The sequence below is a fragment of the Malaclemys terrapin genome, chromosome 5, assembly GCF_027887155.1.
Source record: "Malaclemys terrapin pileata isolate rMalTer1 chromosome 5, rMalTer1.hap1, whole genome shotgun sequence".
Classification (NCBI taxonomy): Eukaryota; Metazoa; Chordata; order Testudines; family Emydidae; genus Malaclemys; species Malaclemys terrapin.
This window is the reverse complement of record NC_071509.1, coordinates 83,020,483-83,048,100: the sequence shown is the minus strand read 5'-3', so window position 1 is coordinate 83,048,100 and position 27,618 is coordinate 83,020,483. Positions and strand designations below refer to the sequence as shown.

Genomic DNA, 27,618 nt, shown 5'->3' with positions numbered 1-27,618 from the left:
AAAAACATTTTTGCTGTTAACAAGCATGTTATCTCTGGAGATACAAATCCACAGTTTGAGAACTGCAAAATTAAGCCTCTCTGATGGTATCTTCTAGACCAGGGGTAGGCAACCTATGGCATGCGTGCGAAAGGTGGCACACAAATTGATTTTCAGTGGCACTCACACTGCCCGGGTCCTGGCCACTGGTCCAGGGGGCTCGGCATTTTAATTTAATTTTAAATGAAGCTTCTTAAACATTTAAAAAATCTTATTTACTTTACATACAACAATAGTTTAGTTATATATTATAGACTTATAGAAAGAGACCTTCTAAAAACGTTAAAATGTATTACTGGCACACGAAACCTTAAATTAGAGTGAATAAATGAAGACTAGGTACACCACTTCTGAAAGGTTGCCGATCCCTGTTCTAGACTGAGCACTGAGTCCCATTGGATAGATAGAAAGATTAACCTAAATAATCTATACAAAAGCCCCATAAGATTGGGTCCCTAATCCTTGAACTATTAGAACTCATTTACAAAACTTTTCTTAAACATTACATAAATATATTGTCTCATACTATAGAATTAGAATTTATAATCCCTATTCCATGATACATTATAGCTCAAATATATCTCATCTTAATTAAAACTATCTTTAGATATTTTTTCCTCAAAAAGCATTTTATCAAAAAAATACGATTAAAAACAGATTTTTTATTAAAAAAAAAAATCATTGATTTTTATCCACCCTGCTGATATCATTCGGCAGCTAGAGGAAGGAAGATAATGTTAGAGCTAGAAGGCATGTTCCAAGTCAGGAATGTTTGAAGTGTTATGCCACCACCATAACAAATGTGAAGTCCTGAACAGTAGAACTGTTAAAGAATGGTGGAGAGCCTGGAGATATAGAATGAGACAACACAGAATCAGATTTTAGGTTTTCACGCTTGTTAAAGGCTGTGGATAATACCACTTAGAATCAGACTGGATTACCAGCCTTTGTTGTGATTTAGCTATTTTGGGAGGATTAAAATTTGAAGTCTCATGGAGGTTCTGAAATGCATAGGGAACACTGGGAAACTGGATTTATTTCCTTCCGACTTGGTTAAGTCTAGTGGGGGAAGATGCTAGCTCATTTATCAGAGGAGATTGTCAATCCCTCTTCAGGAGTTTCAGATGCTCACATCTCTTGTTATGCTGATGCTGAAGAACCCTCTGATGAGGTTGAATTTCTAGCCTCCCTTTTAAAGGAAAGTTTATGAAAAGGTTTTGAAGTCCTCAGATTTTCTTAATTCCTGTCAGTCTTGTTGCAGGCCTGGATATGGTATGAAGACTGCACTTGTCTCATTTGTTGATGATCTGCTTCTGGGATGGACAATGATGAGCTGTCTGTGCTGCCTTTAAAAAATAAAATCTATCCGATGCTTTTAATGCTATTACCAATGATGTATTGATGCATTTACTGACACTGGCAAAGATAGACAGAATTGTATCTGAGTGCTTGTCTTTTTCCTCTTTTCGTAGGCCCCTGGCTAATACTGAGCAGCTGCACATCTCTTCAGCGATTATTTTCTGCTACATTGTTCAGTAGGTTTGTGAAGCTGGGTGGGCTTTGTTGCCCCACAGCTTTGAGTTTCCATTTTATTGGACCTCGATGATAGTTAATCCCTTCTCCAGTGTCTAACCAAAATTGGAGCTTGAACAGAGGTTCATCTTGGATTAGAGGTAGACTGGGGAAACAGCTGGTCGTAAAAGTTCTATCTTTTCTTTTCATCATGTGGCGTTTTCCCATTTTTTGCTGTTCAGGTTTGCAAGTTGAGTATCTTGTGGGACTTTCAGCTGTTGCTTCTGTAACCAAGAAAACTTCATATCATTTGTGCTTAGCAAGATGACTGACCTTTTCATGAAAATGTTAATCTAACTAAAGTTGTCCTTTACTTTGTCAATGCAAATTGGATTGTTGCACCCTGTTTTGCACTACACCTGAAGACCACTTGGAAACTTCAGCTGGTTCAGAACACAGCTATTTGCCCGGTTAAAGGGGTTTCTTGCAACAAGCATATTAAACCAAAGAAAGCTCTGTTTCACTTCAGTATGCAAATCAAAGTGTTTTGAAATACAAGTTGTCATGATTTGTGCCCTGTATATTTTGGAGACCATCTCTCTTCTCGTGTTTTATTTCAGCAGTTGAGATCACCTGTGATGCTTGAGCTCATAGGCCCTAGAAATGTTTGTGGGCTTCTGTGTTCATTGGAGAGTCCTAGATTTAGGAATTTGCTTCCCTGCCTTTGGTCAGACAAATTCCAGAGTTTGTCGACCTTCAAGGTGTTTTGTGATCTGTTTCCTCAGACTTTGGCTAATGAATGCATTGCATGAGCACAAATACTTTGAGGGGAACTGATTGATCTTTATGATTTCTGAGTTTTTAATGTTGATATTGGTTTATCTTTAATTCTTTCTGTGTGCTTTTAATCATTTGAATTGTACATGTGCATAAAATTCCGAATATGTGCATTTGTACAATCAGAAATAAATACATTAGATGGAAGTTTGGAAAAGATAATGGATTAACCATGCCAAGTGGCAATAAAATCCTAAATCTTGGCTAGATGTTGTTTAATTACTTAAGTATGTAGAATTTCTTTGTACTGAATGGAGCTTCTTAATTATTTTATAATTTCTGACTTTTTACTAGTGAATCATGATGGTGTCAATTTCAGTGGGATTAGAAGCACAGTACCTTTCCACTGTACATTGTTATGATATTTAAATCCTTACACAGTATTTTTTCTGTTCATTAGGCTGATTCTGAGGAGGATGTGGAAGAGCATCCACAAGAGCAAAGGTAAGCAAAACCCAACTTAAACCATAGATATTAGAGCTCATCTCAGTTTATAAAACTGCTTTATACACTTTAAAACTCATTCAAGTGTCACTGGATAGATAAGTTAAAAATAAAAGTATTCTGACATATTACATTGTGTTTTATAATAAAGTTGAAATGTCCATGACATTAATGCTACAGTACTTATATCATTAGCAATTAATGTTAATACTCACTAACTGTAGTCAGTGAAGCTGGATATAAAGCACAATATGTACCAGGCTCAGAAAAATGCTCTCTTGCCTCTTTTCTTCCTAATTTTGTACCTTAGTTGTATTTGATTTTTACAGTTTTTGCACAAAAGATTTTTATATTTGCAAATGGACTTTGTGTCTTTCATAATATCTGTTGTTTGAACTTGTAATGGGTCTTAAATCTCAGTTGTAAATTATAATAGTCTCACAGTGTTGCTAACTTTGTGAGTGTTAATTATCAGGGGGGTAGCTGTGTTAGTCTGGATCTGTAAAAAGCAACAGAGGGTCCTGTGGCACCTTTAAGACTAACAGAAGTATTGGGAGCATAAACTTTCGTGGGTAAGAACCTCACTTCTTCAGATGCAAGTAATGGAAAGTGTTGTGAGTGTTAGGCATGACAGAAGTTCTGGTGGGAGAGAGAAACATTCTCACCTTGTTATTATAGATTCCTACATTTCCTGAACTTTCAGTTTCTTGAAATTAGATAAACAATAAAGTTTTTAAGAAATGTAGCTCTTATCTAGGGTATACTGTTTCTTTTAATGTCAGTCCTTCCATTTTGAAGGGTTGGGTAGTATCTAGGGCTGCAGATTTGTCACAGCATACTTTATGCAAAGTCATGGAGTGGTCATGGTAAATTTAGTTATAGTCATGGGTTCAGGGGAAATGGCGTGTAAAATCATGGATATGAAAGTTCAACTATCTATGCCTCTTTAAATGCAATATACATAAATACTTCCACAGTAGTCTGTCTACCGACGCAGGGAAAAACCCACCCAGGATACAAACTCAAACACTATGCTAGTGTTCTTCTCCACTGCTGCAGCCTCTTCACCCTGCCAAGGGTGCACTGACCACCTGCAGCAGTAACCTCTATTCTCTGGTACTGGTACTCTATTCCCTGCCTGAGGAGGAGGAGGAGAGGCCATGTGAAGGGGGGTGGGAGGGAAGAGACCTGGAGAGTAAGCCCAGCCCAGCGAGTAGGGGAGGCCCTTGGGGCGGGAGGGAATGGAAGAGTGAGCCTATCCCACACTGATGGTTCCTGTCCCACGGGGTTGGGTCCAGCTCCCTGCTACAGGTGTTGTGACTTTGTGCACGAGGTCTCAGTGCCACACACATTTGGTGCAGTCACCCCTTCTGTCATTATGACAGGACGGTGGCCAGGCAAAACTTAAGTGAGTGATGATACGATTGCATGCTCCAGGACTGGGAAGCCAGGCCCAGCCCTGCAGGTCAGGAGCCATTGCTATGGGGTGAATGCAGGATGGACTCGCTCTCCAGGCCCTCCTCCCAGACTTCCCCTCCTCACTGGGCTGGTGTGGGCTTGCTTTCCAGGGTCTTCCCTCTGTACTGGGCAGGCGATCCATCATTGTCTGGGAAACGCTGCTTTCTTAAAGTCATTCACACAAAAGAAAGTCGTGGTATTGATAATACTTTTAGCACCATGACAAACTCACAACCCTAGTAAATATTACACAATTTCCCCCCCCCCCCCACATATTTTGTTTTCTCTAAGTGTCCAGATTAAAATACTTGGAAATCTACCAATGAAACAGTTCTGTTCTTTGGTACACATTAGTGTGGGCATGGCTTTCAGTGCCATGTAAGTCATACAAATCACAGGACTTAAAATAAACAAATGTTTTAGATATAATGCAACAATATATTAATAGCGGCAGTTATCCACAAAAGCTTGTTTCATTCAGCCAGTGATTAAATGTGGGCAAACACAGGATTTCATTACCGTGTTAATTATTAGTGGAGTGTGGGTTGTTGGGTGATTTGCACCCCAATTCAGCTCTCCTCCAGGTAAACTTTTTTCCATCAGGAGCCCAGCTGCCTAGGATATGCAGTCAGGAGCCTGCCTAACACAGGACAGAATCAAAGCTGTTATCTCTATTATCTCTAAAGTCCTAGAGCAGGGGTGGCCAGTTTGTGGCTCTGGAGCCACATGCGGCTCTTCAGACGTTAATATGCGACTTCTTGTATAGGCACCAGCTCCGGGGCTGGAGCTACAGGCGCCAACTTTCCAATGTGCGGGGGGGGGAGGGTGCTCACTGCTCAACCCCTGGCTCTGCCCCCACTCCACCCCTTCCCTCCCCTTAGCCTGCCATGGCCTCGCTCCTCCCCCCTCCCACCCAGAGCCTCCTGCACTCCACAAAATAGCTGATTTGGAGGTGCGGGGAAGGAACAGGGAGGCGCTGATTGGCGGGGCTGCTGGTGGGCGGGAGGCGCTGGGAGCGGGGGGCAGGGGTGGAGCTGGCGGGGGGGAAGCTGATATATTACTGTGGCTCTTTGGCAATGTACATTGGTAAATTCTGGCTCCTTCTCAGGCTCAGGTTGGGCATCCCGTCCTAGAGAATGGTAAAAATGGCATTAGAAATGAAATAGCACAGTTGTTGATACATCTATCAGTTGCTGTTTACAGTTCCTGCCCATGTACTACATGTGATTCCTAGTCACAATATGTGGCTGCTACTCAAGATATTTAGTTTAATAGGTATAACTTTACCTTGTTTTTTCCTCCAAAGAAGGGCAAAATCCTTCAGTTTTTACTCAGTCAAAACTTCCATTGATAACAGTGGGAGTTCTGCCTGGATAAGGACCGAGGTTTTTGTCCCGCTGTTTGTGCCTGTGGCCTGTATGATTTTCCATGCAGGGTTTTTAATGCATCTCTAAGCATTGCTGAGCTGAAATCAGAATCAACTGAAGATGGTGTTTGTGCTTCTGATTAGTTGCCAGAAATATGGGGCTTGGGGAGAAAAAAACGTCCTTTGATGTTTGCTTTTCCCTGTAGGTTGTGTGACTGGCTCAAAGGGCACTGGTAATAAAAAATATTGATAAAAGATTAAAATAATTCCTGAGATTGTGATAGGTCCTGTGACCAATTTTTAACTACTCAGATTGTTTTAAAATATCTTAATGGCTGATCCATCTCAAATATGGATCTTTGTTGTGAAAGTAAAATTTGTCAGATGCACTGCACGCTTAAACTATTTTCATACTTGAATGCTCCAGGAAATCGATCTATATAGCTCTCGATTTGCATGTGTCCTTTAAGCTGTTTTTTGTATTTTCTAACGTATGCACTATTTATTTGGACGTTATGAATAAGGGCTAGAAAAGATAGTTGAGAAATATAGTCATAAGAATAGTATCAGAGGGGTAGCCATGTTAGTTTGTAGCCACAAAAACAATAAGGAGTCCGGTGGCACCTTAAAGACGAACAGATTTATTTGGGCACAAAGGTTTTTTACCCACAAAAGCTTGTGCCCAAATAAATCTGTTCGTCTTTAAGGTGCCACCGGACTGCTCATTGATTTGGGGTAATAAGAAGAGGATTCCCCTCTCTCTCTAGTTGTTTTCTTTTCAGATCCCGTTTCATTCACTTGGTTTACACTGTATGCTGAAATACTGGGACCACATTTCCTTTTCCTAAAGCAGTGAACAAAAAGCTAACTGGTAGCATACCATATAACATAGTTGGGAATGTGATGTATGTTTAGCAAATCAGACCTAGGAAACTCCCAAGGCATTGGAAGGAAATTAGTGCACTCTTTTGGCATTGCTAAAAGTAGCAAGTGTAACAGAAGCTAATGGTGAAAGTGAATCAAAGCGGTCTCCAGTGCTGAAGAAAGCAGAGTGAGTTCTGGATCTTGGGACACACAGAAAAAGAGATCTTCCCAAAGCATTACATAGTCTGCGATGCCTAATGCTAGGTTAATGGGTTCTTTTGGGAGCTTGATAATCTAATTTTAGAAAAATGATCACCAGGGCATTAACAGTGTATTAACTGACTTCCTGTACATATGCATCTCAGAAACATCCATTTGAGATGTGTTTTGTGTTGTGTACATAAGAGGAATAGATATAATTTATTATCTTTGTACCTAATTTTCTACATAGGCTAATTCCAAAATTTATGACAAAACGGTGGTTTTGGCAAGAACTTTTCACTGACAAGTCAGAAATGCTTTGTTTGGAGTTCTGTGGGCTGGCAGGTGCCTGGCGTGTGTGGGTGGGTGGGTGGGGGGCAGGGGAGGAAGATGATGTTAGTTACCTAGGTTACAATTCCTGTTTTCCTGATTGCTTGGATTCTCCTGGGCAGTGTTTTCTTGCTACCTGAATCAAGGTCAATGTAGGAAATGCTGATAATGCATAGTTAGATGGTTGGACATACTTTTTTGGATGCATTCTTCAACCAAATTAAAAGGTTCACTTACTTAGAAATAACCTTTTATGTTATTTCAAGTTTATTAAAAAAAATCTCCTGACTTTGTAGAGCTGGAGGGAAATCGTTCTAACAAAAACAAATTTGGCATAGGCTATTACCAGCAGAAGAAAATCAGTGACAAGTGTTGACAGTTATTTCTTCAAACTGTTGAAACTTCAGAGTTTGAACAGCTGAAAATGGACATGTAAATACTGCTTGTCTGAATTGAGGGAAGATAATGCCTGTAATACTGCCCAATTTGCTAAAATAGAGAAAGATAGAGTACGGTAAGCTGTGGCGGATCTTGTGGCCGGGCTTAATTTAGCTGAGGGTAAAAATGAAACACCAGAAAGTGAAGTTGAAACTATTGAAAGAGGTTACATGATAGACCAAGCTATGATAAAGGCTTTCCCTGCCAAACTCCTATAATTTGGGGGGGAGGGAAAGACCTCAACTTGTAGAATCAGAGGCTTTTTAGAATAGTCTACTTATGAGGATTTAAGTGCATTTATTTTTATTACCCAGTTTTTTCACATTAGGATCTGCACATAGAGTAGCCAAAGACATTGCAAAGTCAAGTGATAAACAGAGACCGACATCATTGAAATTTCTAAATGTCCATTACAAAGTCTCCGGCTAGTCCATAGGGAAAAAGGAAGAACATTTTCATTGATTTATTTTAAAAACTGAGTCTTTTAAGACTTTGAAGGAGAAAAAGCTTCTTCGTTTTTACAGTTTTTCATTGGGGATTTTATAGAAAAGTTTGCCCTAAAATTACCTCTCTCATTGATTACTGTGTGTAGAAGGAATGTTGCTGTACACTTTTATATCATAAAGGCACACACAGTAGAGAAAGGGAAGGATTGCAAACAGATCATTTTTGTTTCTTGTTGTTGTTGCAATATTATAGTAGTAACAAATAGGATAGAAGGTATTTTACCCACTTTAACTTAAACAGATTAGGCATCTTTGTTTTGTGTCGACAAGTCTCAGATAACATAATAAAAGTCATGTGTGATCCACTTATCTCAATCAAATAGTTTTTTTGTTAAACTTTTCCCTGGTGGAGTGGGACTACGTACTGTACTTGAAGATATGGACTTTGAATTGTTTCCAAACTCCCTAAGAATTCAATGCCTAGAGTAAGAGTTGGTGGTTAGAATTCTTACCCCTTTCACTTGTCAAGGAAAAATACTCTTGTTTATACTGGTCTTTGTTTTATCTGTGTAATAGTCTTGGCAAAGGCATCAGAGATAAATATAGGCGGAGAGAATAACAAAGTTGTATTGTATGCTGCTGTCACTTAATTTTTCTTGGAGTTGGTCATTGAGATTTCGTTTATATTAGCAAAGTATAAGGAGTTTGGTATTCTTGAAGGGTTTTAAATGAATTTTGAAAAAGAGATGATTTATCAGTTGCCATTCTGAGGGATAATAATATGGGGGTTAAATTCTCAATAGTTCATATGAACTGAGAAATCAATGAAGTAGTAGGGATTAATATATGCACCGATACTAATGCAATTTAATTGTAATTGCAAACTGAAAAGAAGACATGAAAAATTGGCATGCTTCACATTAACAGTTTTGGATATTAATATGCTAGCCTATAAATGAATGTGTTGCTAAAGTCAAGTTATCTATTCCATAATTACAAGTTTATAGTGTTGAGACCCAAATCAGATTACCTGTGAATACATTAAGAAAGGCAAGAAGTTTAGGGTAGCTAGTGATGTTATTTTAAAAAATAAAAGGGACAGGTACTCCTGGCCTTGATATTTTAATTCCTAAAGTTTTTTTGCGGGGGAAGGGGTAGTGGCATGGAACCTATGGTACACTCTTAAGCATTGGAGAGAGATTGAGCAGACTTCAAATCTTCATAACAGCCTCATGGAACTAATTTTCTTTCTATATATAGATTATTCAGAAAATAAACAAACCTTTCTTATATTACTAAAAACAAAAAATGCAGTTGTTAATTTTTTTTAAGCTTAAGCCTTTTTACTGTCAATTAATTGGAGTTGCAGCAAATCGAAAATTGCCTCCAGCATATACAAAATGAATCCAGCTTTTGTGGTATAGTATGGGAGCAGCAGAAAATTATTTCATCAGTTAATTTTTCCTTTTAAAAGTAGCTAATACACCACTGCAATTGCAGGCTCCTTATGGCCAAAAACAGTGTATATATGTGTTCTCTGAACAGAAAGATTTAAATAGATGCCTGGAGCTAAAGTGGAGGAAAATGGGATCTAATCTAAAATTGGTGGAGTTAGTCCTCCAAATTAAGCTAAACTGGAGTGCTATTCTGGATATAATTTGTAAAATTTACTCAGGAACTCCAGCTGGAGGTGTCCTTATTTTACTGTTGTTTACTTTTTTGGGCTAAGAGAGTAGAAAAGCTCACAAGGTTTGGCTGACTGGAAGACTGTCTTTTGCTGAGTATCCGAGAGATAGCCGTGTTAGTCTGGATCTGTAAAAAGCAACAGAGAGTGCTGTGGCACCTCTAAGACTAACAGATGTATTAGAGCATAAGCTTTCGTGGGTGAATACCCACTTCATCAGATGCATGTAGTGGAAATTTCCAGAGGCAGGTATAAATGTGCAGGCAAGAATCAGTCTGGAGATAACGAGGTTATTTCAATCAGGGAGGGTGAGGTGCTCTGCTAGCAGTTGAGGTGTGAACACCAAGGGAGGAGAAACTGCTTCTGTAGTTGGATAGCTATTCACAGTTTTTGTTTAATCCTGATCTGATGGTGTCAAATTTGCAAATGAACTGGAGCTCAGCAGTTTCTCTTTGGAGTCTGGTCCTGAAGTTTTTTTGCTGTAAGATGGCTACCTTTACATCTGCTATTGTGTGGCCAGGAAGGTTGAAGTGTTCTCCTACAGGTTTTTGTATATTTCCATTCCCGATATCTGACTTGTGTCCATTTATCCTTTTACGTAGCGACTGTCCAGTTTGGCCAATGTACATAGCAGAGGGGCATTGCTGGAACATGATGTCTTTTGCTGTTCACTGAAGAAAACTACCAAAGTGGTTTGCAAAGTTCTGGTATATCTTAATAATGGAGAAACAGATGGTGGTGAATGGCAACTACATTTCTAGAACACACATACATCTTTCTAGCTTCCTAAGTTGGGGGTAGCTATGGTGAGCAAACTGGCATCTCCTCGGTCCTTCTTTCTTTTATAGGGCTTTTTTGTCTTTCCAATGTTGTAATTCAGTCACTGATTAACTTTATCTTGGATTGCACTGCTGTAGTATCAAAAACAGTCCTTCTTCCAAACTATTTATCCTACTGTATTGTTCTGGAGAACCATACATACAATGTGCTTCTTACTTTCACTATTTTATTTGTGTTCATATTAGCCCACACAATTTACTGTTGTGTTTTCATTGTATGTTAAATTAATAAAAATCTCCACTCCTCACCCCTCCTCCAAAATGTCTTGGAGATGTTGTTCCTGTTAAGACATATATAGAAGGACCTATATGGAAGAAAAACGTCCATTAATAATAGGTGTCTAAATGCTCCACAACTTCTTAGGGAAAAACTTGCTTGATGTGACTTGGTTTGTCTTTCATCCCTTGATTCCAGCAGGTCCAGAGAGCCTTGCATTTTTATCCATTGCTTCATATAAGGCTACCATATGTTTATATTTAGAATTTCATAGCGTACTGCACAATTTATTTACAAACAGGAGGGTTCATCTGCTAAAAACAGGGTATGTCTGTTGATCTGGGGAACAAGAGACCCGAGGTTACTCCCAAAGTGTATTGCATGGCAGTGCTATATTCTAACAAATGAGTCATCTGGCCAACCCATTTTTAAGAGACTTTTAATCAAAGTCAGAAGTTATAACACTGGTTCAGGCCAATTGTATTTTGTTGTATGCCAGATTGTACATCTAAATTCCATGCCTTTCTAGGAACTACAGTTAATGGAATATGAATCCATCCACCATAGTCTGAAAAAATTGTCAAACTCCTACTCTCATTTTAGATTCTATTGATATTCTGCTGAAACACTGTGCAGGTGATGAGTCACCTAAATTAATCTTGCTAATGCATTTTAGCTTTTGTGATAGCGTGGGAAAAATGCAGAATCAGTACTTGAGTTGGAAAAATAAATGCTGTTATGCACCTTTCTCACCACACTGAACTTTAATTAGCTGGAAGATGCATGCTGTCATCCCAGGGCACACTTGGTCTGTAGACTTACTTTCTCACGTCAACTTAAAGTGGACTTCCTCACTCCCGTTGGGTGACAGCCCACTCTGGAGAAACAAGCACAGGATCAGGAGTTAATCTCCTGAGCTCTAATCGTGGTTCTGTCAGTTGGCTTAAGGTGTGGCCTTAAGCCAGTTCCCTCCCTCTGTGTCTCAGTTTCCCTATCTGTAGAATGTACTTAACACTCATCTGTCTGGTAGGGGTGTTGTGGTTATTGCTTGAATATGTCAAGAGCTATATTGCTGTATATGTGTTAAACTGTAAATCTGCTCTCTTCTGGCAGTATGAAATGCGTTTTAAATACATGCATAAATCAGTTTTCTAACTTAATGTTGGTGTTCTTTCTTTCATTTATTTTCATTGTCTCCTCTCTCTCTCCTTTATACTATTTTATCTTTTTTCTATTGTTTTTATTTCCTCTATTCTCCCCCCCCCCATCTTTCATCCATCTTCTTCCTGAGTCTACCTGTCTTTCTAGCCCTCTCCTTAGCAATCTCAATTCCCACCACCAGTCCCTCACTGTCCAAGTCTATGCCAGTTGGTCAGTCTTGTGACAGATATTGCAATTTCTTCGAGTGTACTGAACAAACCTTACTGAATTGATTTAAAGTATTTTAGGAGTTCATTATATTAAAATGCAAATGTTTATGTATTATTGTATGTAACGTCTCTAATAGGAAGACATGACTGGTGTAAACCCTGGGAGTTGTTAAGAGCTTCAAAGGACGATTTGAAACAATGTGAATGTTTAAAAATAAGCGGGTTTCCCAGGAAATCTCTTGAGGGAAGCAAATGTAGATTTCCCCCCTTTGGTGATGCAGGTACTCAGCCTTTTGAAGCTTCCCCCTGAGGAGGGGATCTTTATCTGTTAATCACCTGTTATGTGAGGACAAGATCAGAAGCCCAAACTGTATAAAGAAGTGATTCAGAGATTCGTCAGAGATTTGTAGGTGTGATTGTTCTGAGCCAAGGCAGTTATGAACTTGTAACCACAGACAAACTCTTGGTGGGGTTTGAAGGGCAGTTGCTTACCAGGGTTAAGGGTGATCCTTGGTAAGCTTATTAGCCTGTATATAGGTTCTCTTATTGTTTTTGTATGTATTCTCTGTAAAGCTGTCCCCTTAAGAATAAAGGTGTTTGCTTAGGAAAAGCTTTGCAGTAACTGACAACAATTATGCTGTTTGTAGGCAATAACGCTGTTTGTAGCCTCTGAGGAGAAGGTAAAGCAGGCCTGTTTAGGTGGCCTGACTTGCTGGGGACTGTGCAGTCTGGAAAAACGGTGAGCAGGGGAAAGATGCGGATCTCCTTCCAAGAGAGGTGATTTGCTGGGGGAACTGGAAGCCCAAGAGTGAGTGCTCTTTGTGACAATAGAAGGGGAATACAGATGCAGTGGCCCTGAACTGTGACAAGGCTCTCCCTGCCTTTCCACCGCTTGTTTGTGTGGAGTGTGAATTCTTTGGGCTAGCGCTGGACTTCATGCTGTTATGTATTCTGAGACTCAGCTCACCTGGAGCAAGGGGTTTTCATGGCCTAGGCGCTCAGATACCACATTGAGGAGCACAGTATAAATGGCTAGTTAGAGGCCTGCTGATTTCTGTGCTGCAACTGCACTCTGCACCATGCCTAGCCTCTGGTCTCTGCCTCTCCTGACTCCCTTTCAGTCAGCTGCCAGGGTGGGTGGATTGGTGGTGGCTGAGACTGCCTCTTCTCTCCTTGCAGGGTTCACTCACTGTCCTGCTGTCTTATCTGAGCGATGCAGAGGGCGTTGGGGAGCTGCCCTGAGGACAGGGCGTACTGAGCACGGGGCTGGGGAATAACAGCAGAACCCTTGTCGGTGCTTGTTGCTGCTGTGAAGAGCAGCTCAGCCCCAGGATTATAGGAGATGGTGGTAATAGGGAGACTTTAGGAGATGGTGATAATGAGGATCAGGAGGAACTATGTGACATGGGGAGAGATCAGGGAAGAGAGGACTGATGGTATGAGGGGTGGAGACGGAGAATGGATGCTGTGTTTCGGTAATGGAAAATTGATGTAGGGAGGAAGGTGGATATATTTGTGTCGGAGTAACTGGTGGATATGAGGGAAGTTGAATAGTGGGCCATGCTATTTGTCATCATATGGAAACCGTGTGTGCGCGCACCTACGTGTGTGCCAATCTGTGTGTAGTTTTTCTCAGGCTTGTTTCTGAGCCCTCTTAGACTCATCTGGCTGTGCTCCGGGACCCAGCCCACCTGGAGCTCATGATTCTTAGAGCCTGAACAGTCCTTCTACTCAGTGCACACGGATCAGGGGCATCCTTTCTCAATTTCTCTGGGTCTGCATTTGTTCTGGCCCTGACTCCAAAAGCAAGAGCAAAAGCCTTCAGGGTGTTATAGGCTGTTAGTGTCACTATACAGCAGTATGACAAGTTGACATAGTGCCAATTCAATATGCCATATGACTGTATACTAACCCACTTTGAATGCTGTGCAAGACCATCTTGTACATGTTACATTTTGTGATCCCTGGAACAAAATGTGTATCTTGTTAAACCTAACCTACCTTGTTTGGAACAATAATGATAAATAGAAGGGATATATTATTTTTAAACAAAGGAAATAAGATTGGTTGGGTAGAGGGACAGCAGGGGATAGATTATATTTGAAAAAGAACATATAGAAAAAATGCTACTACATGACATGTCTGTCATCACTCTGATCATTTGTCTTTTCTTTCCCTTATCTGCTGTTTTTGTATTATAAGTTGTTCAGTCCAGAGATTCTCTTCCTATGTGTCTAAATAGCCCTAGCACATTACATTAGTACTGCATAAAAACCTAAAATGTGCTAAGGGCTGTTTAGGCACACAGGAAGATACAGTAATTTACCATTATTTATTTATTTATTACATAAGAACCCTACATTAAAAATGCTCATGTTAATTCCAAACTCCACCATCTGATTTTTGGATAAATAACCATATAATGGTTTGATATCAGATGCTTTAATTTTACATTACTAATTCAGAATGACTTATTGATTCCTTTTAAAAGAAAATGTAATTATGATTAGTTGGTCCATAAATCGAAATGTGGATCGGAGACAGTAAAATTAAAGGTGCCTACAGGGCTAGGTGGTTTTAACTGTGTTCAGATAGGGACAAATGAACACTGCTACATTACATTTATTAAGATTCTTCACTTTTCCACTAAAGGCAAATTACTTAAAAAAACCTGAGAAATATAACTTATTTATTCAGCCGGTGTCTAGAAGCCCACTCAGTTTTATTAGAACTGAAATCAACAGATTACTAAAACAGAGCATGTTACTTTGATTTTTATTAGTTGAAAATAAAATTATCTGAAATCTCTTGACTTATGTAATAAAATTAGCATAAAACAGGAAGCTTGCATTTCCTGCTTCCCCTAATCAGTTAGCTTATTGCATGTTGACTAATTTAATCCAAATGAAGAAAATATTATTCCTCCCCTCAGGAAACTCAAATTAAATCAAAACCTACTTTCCCGCTTTAACAAAGTGCCTCTGGGTGGCTGGCTCAGTGACTTCTTCCAGTCAAGTGGAAGGTCAACCAGTGGATGGTCTCTGTACCAAGGGTGGCTAGGTATAGAAAGTGTATCAGCATCAGCGTTTCAATAATTAGGTATTTGCCATGGTAATTTGAGTATAGAATGTGGTCAAAAAAGCGAAGTGAGGTGCTTGTTTCATCTTTTTGTTTACTACTTTCAGTTTAGCCTTAATTATAAATTCAAACCTAAGTTTTCAAATATCTGGTTACACTGGGATAAATGTTAATTTGTATCCACTTTGCCGCATAGCTGGTTAGGAAAGAAAGTTCTTCTTCTGTGATAGTAAGTCACTACTGAGTGGTCAGCTTATTATTTTGGTCAAAGGAGTCACATCTAACTTGGACAGTGGCAAAATGATATTAAGAAATACTGTACTTGTAGTATTTTCCTATTTAATTTAGTGAAACCTTTTTTTTATTTTAAACTTCACTTTTTTTTACCTTATTACACTTTACTCATCCCCTATTAAATTTGTTGCAGAATTCAGAGCAGTCACCGCAGGGTACTTAAGGTTCTTGACTATACTGTAAATGTGAGCAGAGCTACAATTTTGTCATAGTAATTTTTAGGAAGAGTAATGGAAATATAAGTAGGAGAGAAAGAGAGAGAGAGAGAGAAGTTGGGGATTATTTTGTGTACAAAATAACCTTTGTTTTCCGTTTTTATTAGCAATCAGTGTGAATATACTATGTTTTGAACACAGGAATTTCCAGACTAGAGCCAACCACAGTAAGCCCAGCCTTGCTCTCAAAAATAAATCTCAAAGAAGAGGGGGACAGGGGAAGAATGTTTTTCCACGAAGGATTAGTGCAGCAATCTAGACTGGTCTCCTCTGTAGTAGCCTCTTGGGTAACCCAGGGGTTCTGCTGGAGTTCTTGATTAACATTGTTCAGTTGTTTACCTCTTATCCACCCACAGGCAAAAGTCAAGTCCATAGCTATAAAATTTCACAGCACACATCAAGGAGTTCTAATGAAGTGGAAGCCGCGAGAAGAAAGTTGGAACAGTAATAGTGTGGTTTGTGCTGTGTTGGGTGCAGCCTGATTCACACTTTTCCTGTGTTTTTTATATTAGAAGAAGACATGAGATTTTTTAAATGAAAGAGGTTTTATTAAAATCTTGTATATGTTTGTTCACAACAACATACTGCTTAAGGGAAGATACAGAAAATATCCTGATGTGCTTTAAGCCTAGACTGATTGGGAAACATTTCCTTTGGATGTTGGGATTGTGACAGTTGTGATAAAGTAGCCAAACCTCACATAAATGACTTCAGTTCGTTCGCAGGCCTAAGGATTAAAAGTGGTCTGGTCTTAATGTTAATTCGATAAATTTTAAAATGTCTGGGAAGACTTCCTAAAACGTGAACAATTCCAGTACTGTATAGGAGGAAATAGAATAAGTGATGCTAAGTATTAAAAAAGAATCTTGGCTGCAACTTTTTGGTATTTTTTCAATGTTTAATTTTTCATTTGCTGCTATTCATCATTCTTTTTTGTTTCCCCTGAGACCTGATTGTTTTCATTAAGAGGCTGAAGGATAATAGTATGTCTATACCATATATCTATGCAACCCACCACCCCCAACTTTGAATTAAGGTTGTAGATAGCAGACCTCAACATCATGAACTGTAAAATGCAAGGTAATAAGTAGTTAAGTCATTCTGCACCCCAGCTTTACTCTATTCATCAGTTCCTCTTCTGAGCCTCAACTGCCTTCCACCCCCACCCATGTATTCTCAGGAATGTGCAGTGGGAATTTCCTAGCTTTATGTTATAGCTATATAAGAGCATAGACATTTAATCACATGGATTGCTAGCAACACTGATATTTACTGTATTATCTTCCACGCTCCTGACAGCTTGGCTTCCTCTCCTGGCTTCCTGAAGATGCGGATGTATTTCTTTGTTTTGGTTTGAGTAGGGGAGAAGGTAACTTAGTAGCTATAGGAATAGTTGTCATTCATGATTCTCAAACTTTCAAAATCAACACCTCGTGGTGGACTTTTAGAGTTATTTTGAAGGTGCTGAGGCCTTTCAGCTCCTACAAACGTCATAGTGGAGGGTGCACAGCAGATTGCAAGGGTGAGCTCTAAAGATGTAATAAAGTTTCTCTTTTTTTATATTTTTGCCAGTAACTCATAACACAATTCTCTTTGGTACTGTGATTGTAAGACCAATCCTATAACCTTCCCTGAACATGCAGGCACCTGAAATTCTGCCTCTTACACAACAGGTCATGTCTCTATCAATTCTGGTGAAGACTTTCTTATTTAAATTGCTTACATGTTTGGAATGTTCAGACAGACTCTTAAGAGTTTTACTCTCTTTAGATGCTCATTTCCTATTAGCATGATTAGAAACTGGTTCAAGCCTCATGAGTCAAGCTGAAACTAACCCTCATGTACTACCGAATTGGGTGTCATATCTGGCATTTTGGACCCTGGCCCAGGGCTGCAGGAGTAGTACTGTACGTTCCATTGCCATTGGGAGGACACCTGGAGTGAAGAGGGATTTTGGGACTCTTATGACCCTGAGCCAGCAGTGTTAGTGTGATGTGTTTAGCTCTAGGGAGAGTGAAACAGATGGCTTGTGTGTGTTGTTCTTTGTTGAGGAATATCCTCTTCATCCCTTCCAAAGCCTAAAGGCGCCACTATATTTTACTCCCTCTACCTCTCCAATTGTGTAATTCTTGAGCAAAGCATGCAGGTTCCAAAAGGGCACCTGAATGGCTGAAATCCTCTAAGAGAAACTTCTGGACCTTCTTGATGACCTCTGCAAGAAAGATCAATGTTCAGATGTTGGTCTCTTCCCATACTCAGCATCCTGTAATGAAGTGTACCCAATTTTCAAGATTCTGCTCAACAGGAACATGGAAATTGTCAGTCACCCACTGCCTTCCAGGCTGTATATTTTAAGGGGGTGGGGGGTGTCAACTATATTTGCCAATCAAGATGCAAACCATCATCACATATTTTGTCTTATAAACAGTGGTGTTTACATTTATTGAAAATCCAGGGTTGAAGTCCAATCGAATTGTGAGATAAGATCACAGTTGCTCAAATCTGCATTATAGAATTAAAATATTGTGTTATATGAGCTAATTTGTTCAAGATTAAATTATTATAACCTGTTTGAAAGCCATTGATTTTATTGTCTAACCAATTGCTCTAAATTTCCTTGCTTGCTCTCATATTTTTATTGATGATTATTGCTAATGATACACTGCTTTGAAAATGACGATGTATTTAAAATTAAATTTATAGTATACAAAGTATATCAAGATGAGATGTCATTCTAAAAGATGTGCTCTAGCTCAACCAGAGTTATTAGCTTGATGCAGGAATTACTGGCAAAACTTGTATTGCCCGTTTTATCTAGTAGATCAGGGTAGATGGCTCTTATCCTCATATCTTTTAGAAGGATATGGAACATAGAAACAGTTTAGAGGTCAGAAACACCGTAGGTGAAATCTTGACTCTATTGAAGTCATTGGCAAAATTCCCATTGACTTCCATAGAGCTAGGATTTCATTCCTTAAACTCAATCCAGGTATCATTTAGCAGCCTGTGGAACTCAAACAGCGCTGGATTTATATGCTGTCTGAAGGAAAAGCTCTTAATTTAAAAAGCCACCACATTCTGCCCTAGCTGTACCTTCTGTATGGTTTGAAGGTGCTGCTCAATATAGTGATTAAACAATGATCAAACTGCCTTGACTGTGAGAAAATATATTAAAACAACAACAACAAACCCAACAAACCCAGAATGTAACTATCAGGCAAGATGTGTACATAGTTGAGGAATCATTTTGAGACCTCCCTTGTTGTTATCATGTCAGAATTTAAGCATCAGTCCTGAAAAATTGTTGCATGCACCTTCAGCCAAACAGATTGCAGGATCGGCACCTTAGATTGGATTATAAACTCTTTAGAAAAGGAAAATGCACTTTTGGGTGCTCAAAAGAAATAAATAAGCTTACCTTGGTATGGATAATGGTTGCGAGATCCACATCTTTTTTTTAAAAAAGGAAAAAAATAATAATGCAAAAACAAATCAAATATTAATATTTTTCTGAAGATTCACCCATGTTATGTTACTTAGTATTTTGTAAAGGAAAAAAGTTTTAAAGTTCTATTCTGGGAAAATATATATACTTTTATCTCTTAATTTCTCACTTTAATCTTATGAAAAACATTGGTAGGATCAGTAGTGAGGATCTCCTGTCCTTTGAATAAACCTGTTAAGTAAGTAAATAAATCTTTCATCTCATTTTTATTATATAAAAAGTACATAAAAGGCTGTTGCATAATACCCTGAATGTAAAAGCATATATTACATTGCTAATCCATGGCATACAACCCCAGATATAATACACTGCAACTTTTGCAAAACACTTTTGATTTCAAAGTGAGATTCTACTGTACATGCTGGGGGCGGAATATTTGATTAAATGCGGAAGGAGTTGGTTTATATGAGCCCATTACATACATGCAGTGGACATATAACAGCTTCCCCCAGCATAATTATTCTTTTTACCATGATACACAAAATAAGCATTTCATCCAAAAACGATGGGAAGGAGGTTGCAGGTTAGGATGGAGTGTTATTGCTCCATATACTAGAGTGAATCCATACTAGATAAAGTATCAGAGGGTAGCCGTGTTAATCTGTATCCACAAAAACAACAAGGAGTCCAGTGCACTTTAAAGACTAACGGATTTATTTGGGCATAAGCTTTCGTGGGTAAAAAACCCTCACTTCTTCAGATGCATGGAGTGAAAATTACAGATGCAGGCATTGTTATACTGACACATGAAGCGAAGGGAGTTACCTCACAAGTGGAGAACCAGTGTTGACCAGGCCAATTGGATCAGGGTGGATGTAGTCCACTCCCAATAATAGATGAGGAGGTGTCAATTCCAGGAGAGGCAAAGCTGCTTTTATAATGAGCCAGCCACTCCCCATCCCTATTCAAGCCCAAATTAATGGTGTTAAATTTGCAAATGAATTTTAGTTCTGCTGTTTCTTTTTGAAGTCTGTTTCTGAAGGTTTTTTGTTCAAGTATAGCCACTTTTAAATCTGTTATAAAAATGTCAAGGGAGATTGAAGTGTTCTCCTACTGGCTTTTGTATGTTACCATTTCTGATGTCCAATTTGTGTCCATTTATTCTTTTACGTAGGGACTCTCCGGTTTGGCCAATGTACATGGCAGAGGCTTATGCCCAAATAAATCAGTTAGCCTTTAAGATGCCACCGGACTCCTTGTTGTTTTTATACTAGATAAAGTTACTGTAAGGTTTTATTTAAGGAGAGAATGGGAAGGGTGGCATTCCTGGGTGCCAGAGGCAGAACTAGAAGAAAGAAACGAGTCTCTAGTTTATAGTTAATGACAGTTTCATTGTCCCACAGTACTTCTTGGAATCCGGGCAGCCAAGTGTCAAGGTAAACTACCTCCTGTTCTGTGTGCCACATTACTAATGTGTATATATTTTTAATTTTTTTGCTGTTCAGATTTGTTCTGTGCATGTGTATTCAACAGTTGATCAGCAAAACAATTAACAGTGAATACACATGACTAATGGAATATATACATACAGAATCTTTGGTCTTTCCTGGAGAGGAACAAAGCAGCTGTTTTGGGAAGGGAAGATGGAGATAAGGCTGAGTCCTAAATAGTAAGTACTATATATCTCCCTTTCTCTCTCTTCTCCCACAAAGCAGGAAAGTACAACATGGCATATGACATATGATATGACAAACCAGACAAGTTATTTCAAGGAAATGAATGTCTGATGCCATTGAGATCTTTAAGCCTGTTTTTTGGACTTGACCCTACCTAGTATTATAGTCACTATCATTATTATTTCCTTTGTTGTTATGCCTCTGGGCTTCCAGCACACTCACTGCTACATCGGGAACACACTGCTCCAGGTCTGCCCATTCCCAGGACTCAACCAGGGCATAGTGCTAAAAGGTGTCCAACAGACCTGTTTTGCCCATGGCATTTGGCAAACCAGACAATCTTTCCTTCACTTAGAGCATTCTACGATACAACCCACTACTTCACCTATCGGACTTCAAACCAGAAGGAACTCTCTAAAGAAACAGCAGAGCAGACATAAGAAAATGGGTGCCAGACACATTTTACCTATCTGCGGCACAGGTATGGGTCTGAGGAAGGTGGCTACCTGAACTAAAATTGATGTTGATCAATGCAAGATCCATCAACAACAAATAGTACATGATCTCATCAGTACATGTTCCCATATAGCTTACATCATGGGCACTTTCTTGGACGACACAATGAGCCTTGTCCTAGCCCAACCTATCCCCCTGACTACTTGCCTTATCAGAGACCCAGACAGCTTCATTCATCTTCTCTTCAAATAGCAAATCCAGAAAGAGCTGCTTCAGGTAAGATGAGTACATTTAGATTTTTTCATCTAACAGTAGAAACTAGAGCCAATGCTAAGATTGTTTTTATGCTCATTTACAGATAACAGAAACAAAAAGGGCTCTAAAAGGAGTTTGCTGATCCCTTGTCAGTGATGGTGGTGAAACACTCAGATTGGAGATTCATGTTTAGGCTTCAGATGCAAGGTCCTTCTCCCCTGCACCCAAGTCATTCTTTGTTTGCTTCCCTAGGACTCTGACAGGTCATCTTTGGTCCAGCCTTCATAGCCGGGCCACACCCTGGACCTGGTCTCCGATTATATGTTGTTATTGTGGGCATCACAATCGAGCCACTGTCTTGGACAGACCATCACCGCATTAAGGAATTGATCAGAGCTCTCCCAGTTCCCAGGCAGCAAGACCCATGATCCTGATTTGACCTGGGGGACTCTTAGTCTCCATAAAACTCCAAAGCATGCTAACAGACAGCAGTACTCCACCAACAGGACAAGGAGTCAAGGACCTGGTGAATCATCACTATTGTATGCTAGCCTCACCCATCGACACACTGGCCCTGAGGGCCTCTTCTCCATATTGCCCACATGATCGTCTTGGTTTTCTAATGTTCTGCACTGAATGAAGAAAGAGGGTTGGAAGCTCAAGTGCCGATGATGGGGAAAAGAGAGGCTGAAACAGGAAGGTTCAAACATGGAAACTGTATTAGTGGCACTGACGGATGATCTCTTGCTGTGAATGGATTGTGGACAGATAATGTCATCCTTTGGGACAACTCTGCAGCATTCAATACTGTTGATGATGAGATACTGCTGTTCTACCTGAGAAGGTAGCATGGGAATCTACTAAAAAGTTAAGTCCTTCCTGGAGTGATTCATCCAAAGGGTAGTGGTAGGAATCTTTGCCACGAGACCCCTCACTTGTTGTGTCCCAAAAGGATCAGTTCTCGCTGTAGTCCTCTTCCATGTTTTCATGCAGACACTAGGTGAACTGGTCAGATGACATGGAATCAAGTGTCAGGCAATATGCAGATGACATACAGAGCTCTACCTATCCTTCACAACATTTGACCACAACATTACCATCAAGAATGCCCGATGCTTGAACCAGATTGGTTCATGGATGAAGAACAGGTGGTTGAAGCTGAACCTGAGCAAGATGGAGATGATATTGGTGGGCAGAGGAAAGAACTTAGATTTTGCAGCTGCAGTGAAGTCTCATTTGGTTGAAGGCATACACTCACAATTGATCTATTCAGTTTGTAGGTTAGGAGTGTTTGTGGAATCCTTGCTGACACTAAGCTCTCACATGGGAGCATCTGCAAATAACTCTTTCTACCATTTCTGTTCCCATGGTAATGGATGATGACCAGGTACTGGTTAAACACACCTTTGTAACCTTGCAGCTGGACTATACCAATGCAATATATCTGGACATGAAGTCAACAGCTTTTAGGAAACTCGAACTAATACAGAACTCTGCAGTGGTTTTCCTCGGCAACACAGGTTGCCACAAGCACATCAAGACTGTCCTCCATCCTCTACACTGATTTCCCACAGAATATTGAGTCAAGTTCAAGGTCTCACTTCTTAGTTTCCATACAGCTATTGGATGAAGACTATGATTGACACCTCTGCTCCTCAGGCATTATGGAACTTTCTACTGTATGGGTAAAGTTTGTACAGGAGACGGAACTTTCTTGGTTCCTGTGGGAGTTATCACAAACCTCACCATCTTTTGCTCGAACTACAAGGTACACTCCTTCAACATGCCTTCTTTCATATAAACACATAACAATATGTATGTTTAAAACAAAACCCCACCAAAAGAAAACATTCTAATTCTCCCTCTGGGGGGAGAGAAAACACACCACATGTGACAGATATTAGTCATGTTGCTTAATGCCATACTTGAAGCCACTGAGATACCATGTTGATGAGGTTGGTCTAAGAACCCATCTGGAATGGAATGGAATTTTGAATGGGAAAAGGACGTAAAGCAGAAGTTAATAGGCCAGAGAGGGAAAACAAGGAAAGAATTAATTAAAATAATGGAGTAAAGTATGAAAATAGAAGGAAAAGGGAACAAATCTAAGAAAGAGAGAAATGAAAGATGTTGGTAGAAAAAGTAATGAAATTTAAAACTACAGAATTAGTGTAGGGAAAATACAGATTATGGTGTAAGACAGGAGAAGATGGACAAGAGTAAAAGTAAAGAAAGTTAAATGAGTGAAAAGAGAGAGATGTACATACCAGACGTAGGGGCGGCTGATTATCGACTGTCTTGCACCTCGTGTAGTCATTTGCCTCTATACAAAGTGAGTGTAAAAAGATTTAGAATTCTCCACTCATACTGGTTATAGTGTTTTACATGCACTTTTCACTCATTTTGCACTGTTGTAAATTACTACACAAGATACAAGGCAGTGGAGAATCACACCTGGCAAGTTTAGTTCTGTTTTACAACATTTTTTATCTGATTAAAATAATGTTTGCTTACATACATTTCTGGTATGTTGAGTCTGGTTGGTAACATCATGAATTACATTCTAGCATTTTATTGTGCGATCTTTTAAACTTAAAACTCCTCTTGGTTTTTATTTTGGCACTATAATAGATATTGTATGTCACTTTGAAAGAAAATATGTTTTGTGATATTTTGGAGTGCATTTTCTTGTTCCTCGTATTAAATCTACAAAATGTACCTGTTTTATTTGCCCACTTGCCTGCTGCTGGAGGGACATGCATTGTTCATCACTGTTTGGCATCTATGAATGCTAATTCTTGGCAACTGGAGGAGGAACAGGTCTGTACTTGACCAACTCTTTGACCCATGGTTTACATACTTGGTGACATTAATTGCTTTTCCTCAACAGCTTTTGTTTGGTTTCTGTCTTGGTATGACTTGTTTATTTGAGTCCTGTGCTGCAAGCCTGTTGTAAACAATGCATGAGGCTGCTGCCACAGGTATTTTTTCTGGCGTGCTGGAGACCTCTGAGAGTATGTCTCCACTACCAACATTACCATGGCAGCTGTGTAGTAAAAAAAAACCCCACCCCCACGATGGGAGTAGCTCCCAGTGCTCCGAGCGCTGTAGCACTGTCTACACTGCCACTTTACAACGCTGAAACTTGCATCACCCTGGGGGGTGTTTTTTCACACCCCTGAGCGAGAAAGTTTCAGCACTGTAAAGTGGCAATGTAGACAAGGCCTTAGTTTCTGCAGCATTTAAGCTGCCATTTAAATGCGGGGGGTGGAAAGGCATTTCTAGCTCATGTGGTTGTGGATGTGACTTTCTGAAAGTGACCCAGATATTGTGGCTGATTTTGCAGATGCGTAGTTGCGATTAGCGAAGTTATGTCCTGACTCAGATGATCTGGTCTATATATATTCAGAGTACGATTTGATTCCTTTTCTGACAAAAATAAAATGTTTCACACTACCCAGCCAGCATAACTCTGGGAGAGTGCAGTCTGGCATCAGTGGAATTGTTAACACAGTCTTTATTATGGGTGACAGTACATGAACTAGAAAGAACAGAACATGTACTTCTGATTTTGATAAGTTTTCACATAAAGTTAAAAAAAGCCCTCTTTTTACTTGTAGACTGTGCAAATTTAATATGGAAGTTTACTGTGAGAAAGTAAACATGGTGCCTTCATAGTGTCAATTTTCCGGAGTATAAGCACAATGTAAGGTTGAGATACAGTGCTGTGTCTCCAAGCGATACAGCCACAGACTTTCCAGGCTAAGGAGAGGGAGCCTGGGACAGTGCTGACATCGCTTTAAGCCACCTTCATGCCCTCCTGATCTGGGGCTGCTCTGGGATTGGAGAGGACCCCAGTGTAATTTAGATGGTCTTGGGGGTCTGTCTAAGTGATAGCAGCCGTAGCACTGCCTACCCAATGTCAGCAGCAATTTGCGCGGCAGTCCTATCTCTGTTTTTCCACTCTTATCCCTACCATCATCTTGGGTCCTTTTTTAGGACTTACTTTGGTTAGATGTTGTGTTAGTCAGGAGTGCTAGATTGGTGGCATTGACTTTGGTTTGAGAAAATGTGGACACATCCTTACCCCACAAATTGACCTAGATTTTGCGTGCAGTGTTGTTTTAGCCGTCTTGGTCCCAGGATGTTAAAGAGACAAGATGGGTGAGGAATAGGGTGACCAGACGTCCCGATAAAATCACACATTTTGTTCCGATATCCGCCGGCAGCACTATTTTTTTTTCCCCCTTAGCCGGGGCAGGACTCGGCTTTTTTTTTTTTTTTGCTCTGCCGGCGGGCACCGCCCCCCCATGTGTCCTGATATTTTCTTCCCCTCATCTGGTCACCCTAGTGAGGAAACATCTTTCACTGGGACAACTTCTGTTGGTGAGTGAGCCAAGCGAACAGATCATGAGAAATGGAGAGGTGAGAAGACATGTCACATTTTTATCCCATCAGTATTGTGTGTGGTTGGCCATATCTTGCAACAAATAGGTGGGGCAATAAAAATACAGATTCACTATGGATATAATTCTCAAAGGGGTTGTTTAATGCTAGCAGCATTAGGAAATTTGGAAGGGAAAGTTGCAATTTTTAATCTACCATTGTAAGAGGGATAGGGGGAGGGATAGCTCAATGGTTTGAGCATTGGCCTGCTAAACCCAGGGTTGTGAGTTCAATCCTTGAGGGGGCCATTCAGGGATCTGGGGCAAAAATCTATCAGGGACGGTATTTGGTCCTGCTGTGAAGGCAGGGGACTGGGCTCGATGACCTTTCAAGGTCCCTTCCAGCTCTATGAGATAGGTTTATCTCCATATAAAAACACACAAACTGGAAAGACCTCCAGTTGGCATAATTAAAAACTGATTTAATATGAGGAGAGATTAAGAAGACTGGGACTTTTCAGCTTGGAAAAGAGACGACTAAGGGGGGATATGATTGAGGTCTATAAAATCATGACTGGTGTGGAGAAAGTAAATAAGGAAGTGTTATTTACTCCTCATAACACTAGAACTAGGGGTCACCAAATGAAATCAATAGGCAGCAGGTTTAAAACAAAAGGAAGTATTTCTTCACACAGTGCAGAGTCAACCTGCGGAACTCTTTGCCAGAGGATATTGTGAAGGCCAAGACTATAACAGGGTTCTAAAAAGAACTAGATAAATCCTAGAGGATAGGTCCATCAATGGGTATTAGCCAGGATGGGCAGGGATTGTATCCCTAGCCTCTGTTTGCCAGAAGCTGGGAATGGGCAACAGGGGATGTACCTGTTCTGTTCGTTCCTTCTGGGACACCTGGCATTGGCCACTGTCAGAAGACCGGATACTGGGCCAGATAGACCTTTGGTCTGGCCCTGTATGGCCGTTCTTATGTTGTTAAATATTGTTCTTATGTTGTTAATTTTACTCCAGTATTTCCCCATAAATATTGTGGCACAGTAAATGTTATCTTCCTAAATTTTGAATAGAAGATACTGTTTTACTGCAATTGTTATGGAATGACAAATGTCACCGTTTACAAACAACTGGAATATATCTCATGTTGAAATAGGTGCTTACTCAGCCCTTAATTGTAGGGTTGGGGGAGGGGGAGAAGTGTGGAGGGGGGTTGAACCTTCCAAAATTGAGGAAGATAAAACTTGGTATTCCTCATATTTCTCTCTCTCTCACACACTCACACTCACACTCCCTCCCTTCCCCCCCCAAGAGAGCTGGGTGGGGGGACATGTTCAACTTTTCAGACCTTTTTCATACATCATAAAGAATTACAAAAACTGTCTTATGGTGGTTGCATCTCTCTATGCTGTCTAGTGCTGGTCATTGTCAGAGCCAGGATACTGGACTAGATGGAGCATGGATCTAATCCAGTCTGCCAATTCCTGTGTTTCCTACTTCAACTTTTCTTGTTGAACTTTTGTGATCTCCTCTTACTGCCCTCTCAGAGCCTCATTTACAGCCACCACTCTTCCATCTTAAGATAACTAAATGCAGCTTCCCTTATAACCCAACAACACTGCTGCTTTATCAGCTCGAGGGGTTGCTTGAGGCATCCCTCTATATGTTGAGTGCATTGCTGGCTCTTGCCAAACTGGTTTGCATGAACAGAGGTCACACACGTGGCAGTGCACAAAAAGCACTCTGGTACATTTTAATAA

The 27,618-nt window shown here is 39.9% G+C and overlaps 1 protein-coding gene across 3 annotated transcripts in view; it reads left to right on the top strand.

Moving 5' to 3' along the window:
• Window positions 1–27,618, top strand: part of TMEM131L (transmembrane 131 like) — a 116,906-nt gene that overhangs the window by 6,243 nt on the left and 83,045 nt on the right. For all 3 annotated transcript variants that reach the window (XM_054030114.1, XM_054030115.1, XM_054030113.1), the window contains exon 3: window positions 2,789–2,832. In XM_054030114.1, the coding sequence (XP_053886089.1) occupies window positions 2,789–2,832 (44 nt within the window). The remainder of the gene's footprint in view (window positions 1–2,788; window positions 2,833–27,618) is intronic.